The following is a 15,234-nucleotide window of genomic DNA, read 5'->3' as shown; positions in this document are numbered from 1 at the left end:
TTTTAGTGGAACAAAACAGGGCATCACATTGTTTTTATAAATATACGATGCATTGTTTGCTGCAACTCTCGTCATTTTGGCATGTTTTATTCGATGACTTATTGTTCGTGTTCGTTAAATCGAAAGAAATTTGAAAGAACAATTTATTGTCACAAGAAGCTAACAGTATAATACGTTACAACAAGGATTATAGGGCAAAGTAGCAGATCGAAAAGAACATTCATGTAACGGTGATTTTAATGTTAGTAGAAGGCATCATGAGAAGGTCCCAACACATCATGTAAACTGTAATTCTCAACACAAGCAAATCATCAAATAACCCATCTTCCAGACAATTTTTCTTCCCCGTCAAATCATCTTCGCTTTCGTCGACTATCGCCGCCACACCTTTCAACTTCCGATCTTCCTCCGCCACCAGCTCTTCCGCGACTGTGGGCATATTGTTGAGTTAATCGATTGACGAAATCGGCCAAGAGGGGGTAAATTGGCAATTAAAATTTTTGTGGAAGCTTTTGCAGAAAATTGAAAGTAATTGCACAGCGATTTACAGTGGTTCGACTTTCTCAAATAAAGTCTACGTCCACTACCTTAGCTATCTACACTAAGGATTTTCTAACAAATTCACTAATTTGTTCTTTCTTTTGAGGCCAAAGAGATAACCTTACAATACCCTCAAGAGTATACCCCAACTCTTGAGAACACTCTTTTTCCCAAAGAGAAGATTACAAATTTGCAAACTTACAAGAAACCTTCACAAGGTAAGATGTTTGCACAATTCTAGAACAAAGAAAAGAACACTCAAAGATGAATACAATTGAGCACAAAAAGTGTTCTTGAAAGCAAAATGAATATTGAATGAAAATAGGCTTGAAATGCTCAAACTTGAGGTTTGATGCTTTCTCTTTGATTCTCTCTTGATTCTAGTTGCTTGATGTTTCTTGTTTTTGATCAATGGCTTCTAAGCTTGCTTAAATACACCTTGGATCACTTCTGAACGTTGGGGATGATTAGAGAAGATATTATAGCCGTTTTAGTGTGAAAACATTTAATAAAACAGCTTGGAGCGTGGGGGGAATCGGTTCCCCCTTGAAGGGAATCGGTTCCTAAGTGTAAAATTCAAATATTTCGACCGTTGTACAAGGGGGAATCGGTACCCCCTTGGGGGGGATCGGTTCCCTCCGAGCATACTGGAATTCTCGGAACAAAACTGTTTAGGGGGGAATCGGTTCCTCCTATGGGGGAATCGGTTCCCTCCGAGCATTCTGGAAATCTCGGAGCCAAACCATTCAGGGGGGAATCGGTTCCTCCTATGGGGGGGAATCGGTTCCCTATGAGCAATCTGGAATTTTTGGCTTTGAATTGGTTCGAAATACTTTGTAAAATTATTTTGAAATTGTTTTATGATTAAAACTTAATTTTACACTTAAGTAAGGATTAAAAATGATTTTTGAAATATTTGGAGTAATGTTTTGATATTCGAATAGTTATATCGAATATACTTAGAAAATCATTTGGAAAATCTTAAAATCCATTTAACTTAATTTGTTATATCGAAATATCAAAATGTTTCAACAATCTCCCCTTTTTGATATAACAAAACATTTTAGTAATTTTAAGATTTTTGAAATCAAATTTTGAAATTACTCCCCCTTACTTTAACACTTCTTCAATTTATTATGTAAAACATTTAACACTTAACTTATTCTTCTCCCCCTTTTTGTTAAATCAAAAAGACATTGTAAAACAAGATTTTGAAATCATTTAGCCAATTGATTTATTAATTATAAGCTTAAGCTGCTAAGATCACAATCAAAAGAGAGGTTAGCCATTAGTTTCATCAATATTCATAAATAATGTGATATGGCAAAATTGGTCATATTGCTAATGATGATGCAAAAATGAATAAAACATACCAAACATATAAGTTCACATTATCCATAAATCCAAAATCCAACAATCCACAAAATCAAACAATTCAAAATGTTGAAACAATATTCATTTTGTTCAAAGTTTTAAAGCTAAATATAAAATCAAGCATCCGGATCGGTAGGTGGAAAACGGGCTCGCATAGCAGCCATTTCATGAGTTAGTTCATTAATACGAGCATTGGCTGCTTCATTGTTTGCACGCATCTCCTGAAGAATCTCTAATTGTTGAGCTCCCATTGTGGATAAATGAGACTCTATAGAGGAAAAGCGCGAATCCATTGTAGCATAACGGAAATCAAATGTCTCCATGAAGGATTGAAAATATGGAGGCATTTGAGTCGATTTTTGTGCGTGCTCCTCGGGTTGTTCAGGTTCTTCTTCAGCTTCATCAATATCCCTCATTAATTGTTCAAATTCGGGATCTTCGTCAGCTTCGGGTGGAGCTTGTGAAGAACTAGCTCCCGGAGTAGAAGATCGAACCCATGCACCGGTTTCCTTATTTTTGACCCATCCCGCTCTTGTTAAAGAAAGAAGATTGATTTGTTTCTTAAGAAGAAATGAGGCATCTAGACCAACTCGGAGATCAGCTTTAGAAAAGAGATTACTAAGAATACAACCGTAAACTAGTGAAGAACAGAGTTTCTTATTTGGCACTAGGTTAACGGTTTCAACAATTTCAGCAAAGATAATCTCGGAGAGGTTTATTTTTATATTGTTTTCAAAACAGTGCAACCACCAAATATCTAAAGCTCTAAGAGTTGAATATCGACCCCCGGATGGTCGAAACCACCAAGTGATCATGAGATGAAGGAAACGCTCATGGAGATCTAATACACTTGCACTATCATTCCGTTTATATCGTGAGCCTAAAACTTGTTTTTCGTTTGATAAACCTTCATTGTCCAAGCCTAAGGCATTGGCTATGTAATCCGGATCAAGATGGAAATATTGACCTAGGAGGTAGGAACGCACTCCTATGGTTTTGGTTTTGTCACGATTTTTTATACAAACGGCATTACAGTAGAAGATACAAACAAGTTGATGATAGACAATGGGTTCAAGTTCGAAAAGTTTATCAAATTTCCATTCGTGCAAGATAGGGAGATATTTAAAGTTAATGTCAACCATAGTTTGAAGAGATGGGATACGTTCTTCCCTAATCTTATACGAGTCAAAATATTGGTAAAACCAATAACGATAATCTTTAGGACCCGGTTGATTGAAACAAGAATTTTGGATAGTCAAGTTAGGATCAAGATTTGGAATAGGATTTTGAGGGATAGGAGGAGGATTTGAAGGTGGATTTTGACGACTAGAACGACTAGATGAAGACCTAGGACGTTTAGGATTGGACATGGTTTAGGAAATCGGAATAGAATTGATAACCTGCAATTTTAAAAACAAATGTATGCAATTCAATTAATCCCAAAACTCAAATGAGTCCTCAATATTTCAAGATTCTCTAAATCAATCCTAATGGGCAAAAGTTTTTGAAAAACTTTTGGAAAATATAGTTTTGAGAAACAATATATGTATAGTTTTTCATAACAACAACATAATTTAATCAAAACACAATAATTTGAAAAATAATTTTTTTTATTCGAAAATTTAAAAAAAAATTTGAAAAATTCTTGTGTTTTTGATGAAATTAGTTGTAACATCTAGTTTCTAATCACTAAATAATCAATGTCCGATCACTAATTCAACCTAGAACTAATTAAAACTAATCCTATGTTCAAAAACAATGAAATAGAGAGTTTAGAAAAATTACCTTGAAAGATGAAGATTGAGGGGATTTAGATGTTGTTTGCACGATTTTAATGATTTCAACAGGTTTAGAAGATGATATTTGAAGCAAATTCCGATTAATATCGTTGATTTGAGACAAAAATGGAGATTTGGGTTATCTAGAGGAGAGGAACGGCGGAAGAAGAGAGGAAATGAGGGTTTTTGCGTTTTTGGGTGTTCTGCCCGATTTTAACAGAACCCCAGGGGGTATCGATTCCCCTGCAAAGGGGGAATCGGTTCCCTCAGAGGGGGGGGGATCGATTCCCTCTGCACCAAAATGCTAAAATCCGATTTTTTAAGCACAAAATGCTAAATTAATCTTTTCTAGTGGTATTGGCAACTCATATATCAAACATTTATTATGTTCAAACAATTAAATTAATCTTTAATCGATTTTTGAACATAAAATTAATTTTCATTAAGAATCACAAACTCCCCCTAACTAATAGCAAGAATGCAATCAAAAATTATTATTATAAGCATTTTTCAAGATTTATTAAAAGTGCTAAAATTATTTTAAACACTAAGTGAAGATAGGTTGGTCAAACCTAATTCTCTCCTAAGTGTCCAAAATCTTTCCTTGTCTAAGGGTTTTGTAAAGATATCCGCTAATTGGTGCAAAGTATCAACAAATTCTAGAACTACATCTTCCTTAGTGACATGGTCTCTAATGAAGTGATGTCTTATTTCAATGTGCTTAGTTCTAGAGTGTTGGATGGGATTTTTAGTGAGACAAATATCACTAGTATTGTCACACTTGATAGGAATAATACCTACTTCAATTCCATAATCAAAAAGTTGTTGTTTCATCCATAAAACTTGTGCACAGCAACTACCAGCTGAAATGTATTCCGCTTCAGTGGTAGATAATGCAACACAATTTTGTTTCTTTGAAAACCAAGAAATCAACATATTTCCAAGGAATTGATAAGTACCGGAGGTGCTTTTCCTATCTAATTTGCATCCTCCATAATCCGCATCAGAAAAGGCATGCAAGCTAAAGCTAGAGTCTCTAGGATACCAAAGTCCTAAACTAGGAGTGTCCTTAAGGTATCTAAAGATTCTCTTAACAGCTAGTAAATGTGATTCCTTAGGACATGATTGAAATCTAGCACATAAGCAAACACTAAACATAATGTCCGGTCTACTTGCAGTTAGATAAAGCAAAGAGCCAATCATTGACCTATATAATTTAACATCTACACATTTACCTCCTTCATCTAAGTCAAGCTTTGTTGAAGAGCTCATTGGAGTGTTATGAGGTTTCCCATTTTCCAGTCCAAACTTCTTGAGCATATCTTTGACGTACTTAGCTTGATTAATGAAGATGCCATCTTTTCTTTGCTTGATTTGGAGTCCCAAGAAAAATGAGAGCTCCCCCATCATGCTCATCTCAAACTCACTTTGCATTAGCTTAGAAATTCTTGGCAAAGAACATCATTAGTAGAACCAAATATTATATCATCAACATAAATTTGAACTACTAATAAATCTTTACATTTTCTCTTTAAAAACAATGTAGTGTCAACCTTTCCTTTTAAAAAATCTTTTTCAATTAAAAAATTTGACAATCTTTCATACCAAGCTCTAGGAGCTTGTTTTAAACCATAAAGAGCTTTTGTCAATTTTAAAACATGATTCGGAAAATTTGAATCTTCAAAACCTGGAGGTTGTTCCACGTACACTTCTTCTTTTATAAAACCATTTAAAAATGCACTTTTAACATCCATTTGATACAATTTAAATTCATTGAAACATGCAAATGCCAATAACATTCTAATTGCTTCCATCCTAGCTACGGGAGCGTATGTTTCATCATAGTCTATGCCTTCTTCTTGAGTATAGCCTTGAGCAACAAGTCTAGCCTTGTTCCTCACTATATTACCACTTTCATCAAGTTTATTTCTAAAAACCCATCTAGTACCTACAGTAGATTTATTACTAGGCCTTTCAACTAATGTCCATACTTTACTTCTCTCAAATTGATTTAATTCTTCTTGCATAGCCATAATCCAATGTTCATCTTTTAATGCTTCTTTGATGTTCTTAGGCTCTATGCATGAAATAAATGCAACATAATTACAGATATTTCTAAGAGAAGATCGAGTAGTTACCCCTTTTGATGGATCACCTATAATTTCACCATCCTTGACATAGTTGTACTCTCTTGGAAAAGATACTTCCCTTTCTTCAATGGTTGGATTCTCGAGGGGATCATGAGTTTCTTCATCTTTTGTTTCTTCCTTTGATGATGACTCTCCAACGTCATGTCTAACGTCATTTGCTTGTACAATACCTACATCATCATTAACAGAAGAATCCCTCCTTGGAAGGGGATTATCATCGAAAACAACATGTATAGACTCTTCTACAACTAAAGTTCTTTTATTAAATACACGATAAGCTTTAGAATTTAAGGAATAACCCAGAAAAATTCCTTCATCACTTTTAGCATCAAATTTGCCAAGATTCTCTTTACCGTTGTTTAAAACAAAACATTTGCATCCAAAAGGATGAAAATAGCTAATGTTAGGCTTTTTATTTTTGAGAATTTCATATGGAGTTTTCTTTAAAATTGGCCTAATCATTACTCGATTTACAACATAACAAGCGGTATTTGTGGCTTCCGCCCAAAAATATTTTGGCAAATTATTTTCACAAAGCATGGTTCTAGCCATTTCTTCTAAAGTTCGATTTTTCCTCTCAGCAACTCCATTTTGTTGAGGGGTTCTAGGTGCTGAAAAATTATGGCTAATACCATTAGAATTACAAAACTCAATAAATCCAAGATTTTCAAATTCAGTTCCATGATCACTTCTAACACTAGTGATAGAGTAACCTTTTTCATTTTGGATTATTTTTGAAAATGTGATGAAATTTTCTAATTTTTCATCTTTAGTACTTAAGAATAGAACCCAAGTGTATCTAGAATAGTCATCTACCAAGACAAATGCATATTGTTTTCCACCCAAGCTAGTAGTTCTAGTTGGCCCAAAAAGATCTAAATGGATCAATTGTAATACTCTACTAGTTGATACATCATTAATAGATTTAAAAGAAACTCGTTTTTGTTTTCCTTTAGCACAAGCATCACAGATTTTATCATTATCAAATTTAAGCTTAGGCAACCCTCTTACTAAGTCTTCTTGAATTAACCGTTGCAAAACACTCATACTAGCATGACCTAGTCTCCTATGCCATAACCAACTATCATGCTCATCCTTAGCAACTAGGCATAAATTAGTCATATCAATAGAATCTAAATGCACCATGTAAATGTTTCCTATTCTATGACCAACAAGCATAATCTGATTAGATGCAATGTCAATGACTTTACAACCATTAATTTCAAATAAGACATTGAATCCTTTATCGCATAATTGACTAATACTCAATAGATTATGCTTTAATCCATTTACATATAAAACATTCTTAATTTGTATGGAAGATGTATTACATATTGTACCAATACCTTCAATGTGACCTTTTGAATTGTCTCCAAAAGTCACTTCTCCTCCATTTTTGGCGTTAAGCTCAATGAACCGGCTTTTGTCTCCGGTCATATGTCTTGAGCATCCACTATCAAGGTACCATGAATTTGAATTTGTTTCCCGTGCCTTGTAGCAATGCTCCTTTCCCTACAAACATAGATTAATTTTTGATTTTTGGTACCCAAATTCTTTTGGGTCCATATTCATTAGTTTCCAAAATCCTAGTCCCCTTAGGTATCCATTTGTGTAGGATATTTTTATCTTTAGTAGTAATGAGTTCTTTAGGAACCCACATACTTCTAATGATTTTTCCATTAGAGGTTCTTTGGGGACCTCTATGATTGTAGTTTCTAAAACTTTTTCTAACAAAGTTGGATTTTGAATTTCCACCTTTTTCAAAATGTTTTGTTCCAACTTTATCAAAAGAAGTTTTAAGATCATCAATTTTCTTTTGATGATCATCATTGATCTTTGAAAGTAAATTTTGCAAATCTACATTTTTCTTTTCAAACTCTTCTAGTTTGATTTGCAAATCTTTGATTTTACTTTCAAGATCGTTGTTGGTTTTGGATATGAGTTTGTTTTCATTTTTCAATTTTGAAACATCATTTTTATATTTTAAAAACAATTTCTCATAATCCGAAGCCAACCCATTGTATTCCTCAAATAACTCATCATAAGATAAATCATCAAAATCGGATGAGTTAGAGGTTACCTTAGAATCTTCCCCGAATGCCATCAAGCACAAGTTTGCTACTTCTTGTTCCTCTTCATCGGAAATTTCTTCATCGCTCCATGTAGCCACATGAGCCTTATGTTTATTCTTTGATTGACCCTTTTTCTTCAATTGTGGGCAATCATATTTGACATGTCCCGGCTTTTTGCATTCATAGCAAATGATTGGGTCCTTATCTTTTGGTTCATTTTTGAGGCCTTCGTTTCGTTTGAATTTTCTTCCTTGGTAAGGTCTCATCATTTTTCTGAACCGTTTGGCAAACAATGCCATTTCCTCGTCATCATCATCATTATTAGAATCACTCTCATCTTTTGTGGATTTGAGAGCAACTCCAATATTTTTCTTCTTCTCCTTTTCCTTTGGTGTCTCTTCAACTTTATCAAGGTCCACCTCATCTTCGAGCATCATCTCATGAGTAAGGAGTGAACCGATAAGTTCTTCAAGAGTTAAGGACGATAGGTCCTTAGACTCGATGATTGCCGTCTTCTTTGATTGCCATGATTTTGGGAGGGAGTAAACTAACTTCCTCACAAGCTTTTCATTTGAGATGATCTCTCCATATGATTTGAGACCATTGACAATCGTTGAAAATCTATCCGTCATAGCTTTGATGTCTTCATTTGGTTTCATCCTGAAATTTTCATAGCTATGCGTTAGAATACTAATTTTTGATTTCTTTACCTCATCTGTACCTTCATGTGTGACTTGAAGTTTGTCCCATATTTCTTTGGCGGTTGTACACGATGAAACTCTTCCGTATTCATCTGGTCCAAGAGCACAAAAAATAATATGGATGGCTTTGGAGTTGAGCTGGAACATTCTTGTCTCTCCTTCACTCCACAACCTTGGATGAGTGAGAGGTTTGATGTATCCTTCTTCTACAGCATTCCATGCTCCCATGTCACTTGCTTGAATGAAGTACATCATTCTATTCTTCCAATAGGCATAGTTAGCTCCATTGAAGAAAGGAGGCTTGTTGACGGGCATCGAATCGAGACCGGAGTCGAAGTTTGAAGCGGAGGCCATTGATGACTTTAATAATCGATATAACTCTTCCCGAATCGACTCAAGAGGCGATAAAACCTTCAAATGAGTTAGGCTCTGATACCAATTGTTGAGTTAATCGATTGACGAAATCGGCCAAGAGGGGGGTGAATTGGCAATTAAAATTTTTGTGGAAGTTTTTGCAGAAAATTGAAAGTAATTGCACAGCGATTTACAGTGGTTCGACTTTCTCAAATAAAGTCTACGTCCACTACCTTAGATATCCACACTAAGGATTTTCTAACAAATTCACTAATTTGTTCTTTCTTTTGAGGCCAAAGAGATAACCTTACAATACCCTCAAGAGTATACCCCAACTCTTGAGAACACTCTTTTTCCCAAAGAGAAGATTACAAATTTGCAAACTTACAAGAAAACCTCACAAGGTAAGATGTTTGCACAATTCTAGAACAAAGAAAAAGAACACTCAAAGATGAATACAATTGAGCACAAAAAGTGTTCTTGAAAGCAAAATGAATATTGAATGAAAATAGGCTTGAAATGCTCAAACTTGAGGTTTGATGCTTTCTCTTTAATTCTCTCTTGATTCTAGTTGCTTGATGTTTCTTGTTTTTGATCAATGGCTTCTAAGCTTGCTTAAATACACCTTGGATTACTTCTGAACGTTGGGGGATGATTAGAGAAGAAATTATAGCCGTTTTAGTGTGAAAACATTTAATAAAACAGCTTGGAGCGTGGGGGGAATCGGTTCCCCCTTGAAGGGAATCGGTTCCTAAGTGTAAAATTCAAATATTTCGACCGTTGTACAAGGGGGGAATCGGTACCCCTTTGGGGGGGATCGGTTCCCTCCGAGCATACTGGAATTCTCGGAACAAAACTGTTTAGGGGGGAATCGGTTCCTCCTATGGGGGAATCGGTTCCCTCCGAGCATTCTGGAAATCTCGGAGCCAAACCATTCAGGGGGGAATTGGTTCCTCCTATGGGGGGGAATCGGTTCCCTATGAGCAATCTGAAATTTTTGGCTTTGAATTGGTTCGAAATACTTTGTAAAATTATTTTGAAATTGTTTTATGATTAAAACTTAATTTTACACTTAAGTAAGGATTAAAAATGATTTTTGAAATATTTGGAGTAATGTTTTGATATTCGAATAGTTATATCGAATATACTTAGAAAATCATTTGAAAAATCTTAAAATCCATTTAACTTAATTTGTTATATCGAAATATCAAAATGTTTCAACACATATGTCCTTCGAACAACGATATGTGTCCGAAGAGCTTATCTTTCCTGGAAAATCAATTCCCGCAACTGCACTTCCACTTCTTAACCTCTTCCCCAATGCCACAATGCTTCAAATGAGCCTTCAAATCGCTCAATGCCGAGAAACTCTTCTTATGTCACCTATTGCAGCTATAAATTTTCGGGCAGTGGCTTCTCTTGAAATGATTCCTCACACAGATAACCGATTTCAATGGCCTAAACTTGGAAAAAGACGAGAGATGCAAGGCTCGAAATGTTCTCGGTGATTCACGCGTGTGAATCTCAGATCTTGACCTTTTAAAAAGTTGCGTTGCCGCCATGGCTCATGGTAACCTATTTTGTTTTCTTATTTAATTGACAAAACGGCACGCCAGGTTCTTGTATTTTTTTAAGAAATTAACGTGCTCTTTGTATCATATTTTTTAGTCTCTCTCTTCGGTTCAAAAAAATTAAATAGGGTTCTTTGATCAATATTTTTCATTGTTATCCAATATAAATGTAAGTCTTTCGTCATTACGACGTTTTAAGTCAACCATAAGTTTTTGCAAAAGTCATCTCTATTATTTTTTTCCCTTCCTTTTCAACAAATGCTCAGACAATCAAAAACTGATTATTTTCGTCTCTACCAACAGTCACAATCAGTATTTCCTTCGTAACATGCAGACTTGAGAAAGCATTCACATCAACAAGAATTAACGAAACAATTAATCAACAACAACAAAATTACTCAAAGGTTCTCATTGGATTTTTTTAGTTGGACTACATTATGAAAAAGATAATCTTTAGTTTTGCTTTTGACTTTCGCTGCTATATAATTGGTAAAATACACGTTTAGCTCACGGGAGGTATGATTTCATCGTATACAGTGTCTCTCATTTTCAAACCGCAAGTTAACAAAACGAGCAAAAACCATCAAAGCAACTTTGGATTGCTTCTCCTTTCCAGTTACCCCTTTTGTTTTGAGTTCAGTTGTACTAAATTTCTTTTATTTCTTACATGGGAACTAAACAAGTTATTATATACAAAAATGTCACCCACCAGTTAATTTATTGTGATGGAACACTAAATTTCTTAAACAATATTGAGAGCTATGATAATATCGATAAATTATCTTTCAACAGTTCTTTTCATCGAAACAATGATGATTTTATGAAATTGGGTTTGTATGTCACTGATGATCGGCTTCACTCTTTTGCTTTCCCGTAATGGCTTACTCGCAGTCTATCCTATATAGTATCATGTTTATGTGTCAATTTCCACTTGTGCTGCCACTAATAAAAGTATCTTTTATTCAGATAAACAAGTTACATGTTTACTTTTTTATTTTTTTTCAATTATTTTAAAAGTATATCTTTTAATTGTATATATACATATATACAATCACATACATGAATATTCAATTCACAAATCATACAATTTTGCACTGTTTCAAAAGGTCAGAGACTTGCATCGATGCCTTGCTTCTTTGTGTTCACAATTTTAACCACATATGATATGCCTTCTTCATTTGCATGCATCTTAGAATTCATGTTAACCCTCCCATTAAAACTTGGGAAAAACAAACGGAAACTATAATAATTGGGGTCACTCTGAGAAATCCCCTTACCTGCCTACAGGTGTTATTAGGCTTCCTTCTTTTTGACTCCGTATGGATATTTCTGGTATATTGAAATGCTGATGATGACAAGCGGAAGAGCCACGAGACTATACATCGATGGTGGTTTTCCTTCTAACAGGAACTGCAACATTGCTGAAACGACGACAAACCCCTGCTCGAATTTGAGAAAAAAGATTACCAGCAAAGTGTTATTGAGAAAATGGTATTTGGTATTAGAAACTAACCTCAAACAATCTGTGTTCTTAGAATTCAGATACATAGAAGGGGTTAAGTTTCATCTCTGCATCAGTGCCCCTCACTCCTAGCAGGTGTTCTAGGATTTCAAGGCACTTTGCCTACATTACCCTTCATCCCTCTTTGATTTCAATACATGGATTCATTAAATTAAGCGAGGTCAACAACTCGAAACCCATAATCTTTGTATACTAGATGATGCATGCAACTCGATAGCCCCCATATCAACATGCACCTATTTAATCATCAATGTACCCTTCGATACCCCATCCTGAGTTTTCACTGTATTAATTTGATGTAGTTGAGCTTACCTTCGTCACACCACCTGCAAGACTGGTGATAAGGCCAACAAGAATGCCGCCAAGAGCATTGGCTACAACTGGAATCTGAAAAAGCAAGGAAAATACTTTTGTTTAAACTTTAGCGCGCTTGTATCATGCAAGTTAAAACATAAAAGTATCACCGAAATAAGCTTATGTTCATCCATTATAGAGAAATTATGTAGTCTTAGCTAGTAAAGTTCCCTTCCCAGTCTTACACTATTCTTTTCCTGCTTCCATAAACCAAAGAGCATACCCAATTTTATCTAAAGAAATTTTCAAATAAAATAAGATAATTACCAAAGTTGTGGAGTCCAACCAAAAAAGAATCCATGGCGTCTAATAGGTTCTCCATCTGGAGACTTGGAGATACTAGCCTATAAGCACAAGCTTCCGACAATAGACATTTCTATAGTCATCAAGTATGATGAGTGATTCTTGACCTAATAAAGAAAACCTTAAGTGGATGAAAAAAGATGGCCAATCCTATATAATTTGTTAATTTAAAATAGAAAATAAGCTGTTTCTTACCTGAGAAGCCCATTGACATAATGAAAGCCAAACCGGAAAGTACAGAACCAACTAAAACAGGGACAAATCCGTAAAATAGAATTTGCTCGGGATCACCACTGCTAGAAGCTTTGCTAGAACCTTCATCGATGCTTAGAAGTAAAGCAGCCATGATCAATAAAAACAGAGCCCCAAGTTGGTGAATTGACTGCCTCTGCCTGCATGGAAACGCCACAAATTAAGCAAAATAAGCTCACATATATCCTGAAAATCTTTATTAGAATAAAAATAATAGGATGATGCTTTCAGTTGAAAAAATACCACTTTGCAATGAAAAAAAGTCATAAAAACTATCAAATTCAGAAAAATACTAGATGAAGTAATCATTTGCAACTCAAAAGCAGACTAACAAATTGGTAAGCTACAGTGAGTTAAATATATAAACATCAACCTAGTTTCTAGCTTTAAAACAAACCAGTTGATCAATAATAAAGAAGATGAATCATAGATAAAGAGTCTTTTGGGAAAGATACCTCAGTATGATAAATGTAAATAAGGCAGTAAAAATTATTTTTCTCTGGTTCAGCATTGAGAAAGTAAGTGAATCGAGATTCCTGTAAGATATCTGCAACAAGCTGTTTCGAAGTGCATAAATTGCTGCAGGACGACCTGATGCAGTCAGTGAACCCATCAAAGTCCATTCCTTTGACAGTTTCTTTAAGCTACCATCTTTCGCCATGAGAATAATGGCACGTACAACCTAGTATACATATTCAGAAGTAAATGATCTCACAAACCCAGATACTTAAATGCTAAAAGAACCAAAAGCATATATTAGTCGTAAAATTACCTTGGCTACCTCACATGTCAAGACTGATGAATTTACAATTACTTCCCGACTGGAGAAAAAAAAAGAAACAGATTATGAGTTAAAAACTTGAAAGAGAAAAATGTTTAAACGCACAGGAATACATACGAAGAAATGTGTCATTTATGATACATACACATGCTATGCTACTTGGTTTCAAGTATGAAAACCGGACAGAGGTTTGAGCTCAACACGGATATGTTCAATTGCAGTGTATTTGAAGGATTCATAGAGGATGTTATCTCTATACCCATATCCAAATAAGTAACTGACACAGGTACTACAAGAAAAATGCACAGACAAACCAAGATGATGCTTAAAATTCGAGAATGAACAAGCTCTCTAGATGTTTCCAATTATAAGAAAAAGAAAACAAAAACTAGGAAAAATCATGAAAATTCAACTTAAGGAAAAGATCATGATTAACTAAAATATTACAAAACGGTTCCTTTTCATCAATTGTCATCTTTTCATCAAAACGGAGTAAAGCCAAACGCGTGAACTCAATTTACCTGGAATCGGAGTATGATTTTGGCTTTGTCGTCGCCATTACTGGCGACCTTCACGAAGGAGCGAGTTTTCTTGTTCAGAGTCTCCAAGTTGATCCTCGACTTACTAATCTGATGGTTTTCTTGGCGAATGACAGAGATCAGATCAGAGTGTTTTCTTTTTCTTTCCCTTTTGGCGTCGGAAAAGATAGTTGTTACTCTCGCACAGGGACGGAGCCACATTGAGCTTGGGGCGGCAATGCCGCCCTAAAACATTTGGTCTATAACAACTGATGTCCTCTCAATTTAAATATCAGTTAAATTAAGGGCATGCTTTTCTTCACTTCTGAAAAGTATACGGGAAAAAGGTTTATTTTTGGTTGGATTTCAACAGTTTATAGTTCACAAGTTTAAAATAATTACCACACAATTATATCTAGTGTAAATTATACATTTAATATCTAAATTATCAGTCTTGATTTGTTTTAATACTTATATAACATTTAATTTTTATTTCATTTTAGTATATCGTCGTTAAAAACTTAACAAAATTATATTTTTATGGGTAAATTACATCATTCATCACTCAACTATCTTTTCACTCTTATTTTTGTTCTAAAGTTAAATTTTTTTTTAATTTAACTACTCAACTTTCAAATTGTTCTTATTCTAATCACTCTAATTTATTTTATTAATATTTTTTGATGTGACATTTTATTATTATTTTATTAATATATAATTAAAAATAAAAAATAATTTTGAAAGTTAGAGTGATTAAATTATAAGTAATTAAATTAAAAAATTAAACTCTATTGACCAAAATAGGAGTGAGAAGATAGTTGAGTGATGAATGATATAATTTACACATAAAAATGTGCCACTTGCAAATTACCCATTAAATTTTTAACAGCGAGGTACTAAAACAAAACAAAAATTAAACGTTAAGTAAAAATTTTTATAAAAAAATTGAAAAGTTAGGTACTAA

At 34.4% G+C, this 15,234-nt stretch overlaps 1 protein-coding gene across 1 annotated transcript; it reads right to left on the bottom strand.

The window, feature by feature from the left end:
• Positions 1–11,647: 11,647 nt before the first annotated feature.
• LOC120209441 (UDP-N-acetylglucosamine transporter ROCK1-like) lies at positions 11,648–14,502 on the bottom strand. The gene is made up of 7 exons (XM_039208451.1): positions 14,274–14,502; positions 13,744–13,792; positions 13,427–13,653; positions 12,915–13,111; positions 12,684–12,826; positions 12,375–12,449; positions 11,648–11,980 (listed from the first exon to the last, which is right to left on the bottom strand). Exons 1-5 carry the CDS (start codon positions 14,309–14,311, stop codon positions 12,756–12,758), a joined length of 582 nt encoding a protein of 193 aa, XP_039064382.1. The 5' UTR covers positions 14,312–14,502; the 3' UTR covers positions 11,648–11,980; positions 12,375–12,449; positions 12,684–12,755.
• Positions 14,503–15,234: the final 732 nt, after the last annotated feature.

Source organism: Hibiscus syriacus, unplaced genomic scaffold, assembly GCF_006381635.1.
Source record: "Hibiscus syriacus cultivar Baekdansim isolate YM2019G1 unplaced genomic scaffold, ASM638163v2 tig00018853_pilon, whole genome shotgun sequence".
Lineage (NCBI taxonomy): Eukaryota > Viridiplantae > Streptophyta > Magnoliopsida > Malvales > Malvaceae > Hibiscus > Hibiscus syriacus.
This window is presented reverse-complemented; position numbering and strand designations above follow the sequence as displayed.

Coding starts and splice junctions, on each gene's coding strand:
- LOC120209441 (XM_039208451.1), bottom strand. CDS start 14,311: ATGGCGACGACAAAGCCAAAATCATACTCCGATTCCAG. Junction 13,793..14,273: donor AAATCATACTCCGATTCCAG/GTAAATTGAGTT, acceptor TTTTTTCTCCAG/TCGGGAAGTAATTGTAAATT. Junction 13,112..13,426: donor TTTACATTTATCATACTGAG/GTATCTTTCCCA, acceptor GTTTCCATGCAG/GCAGAGGCAGTCAATTCACC.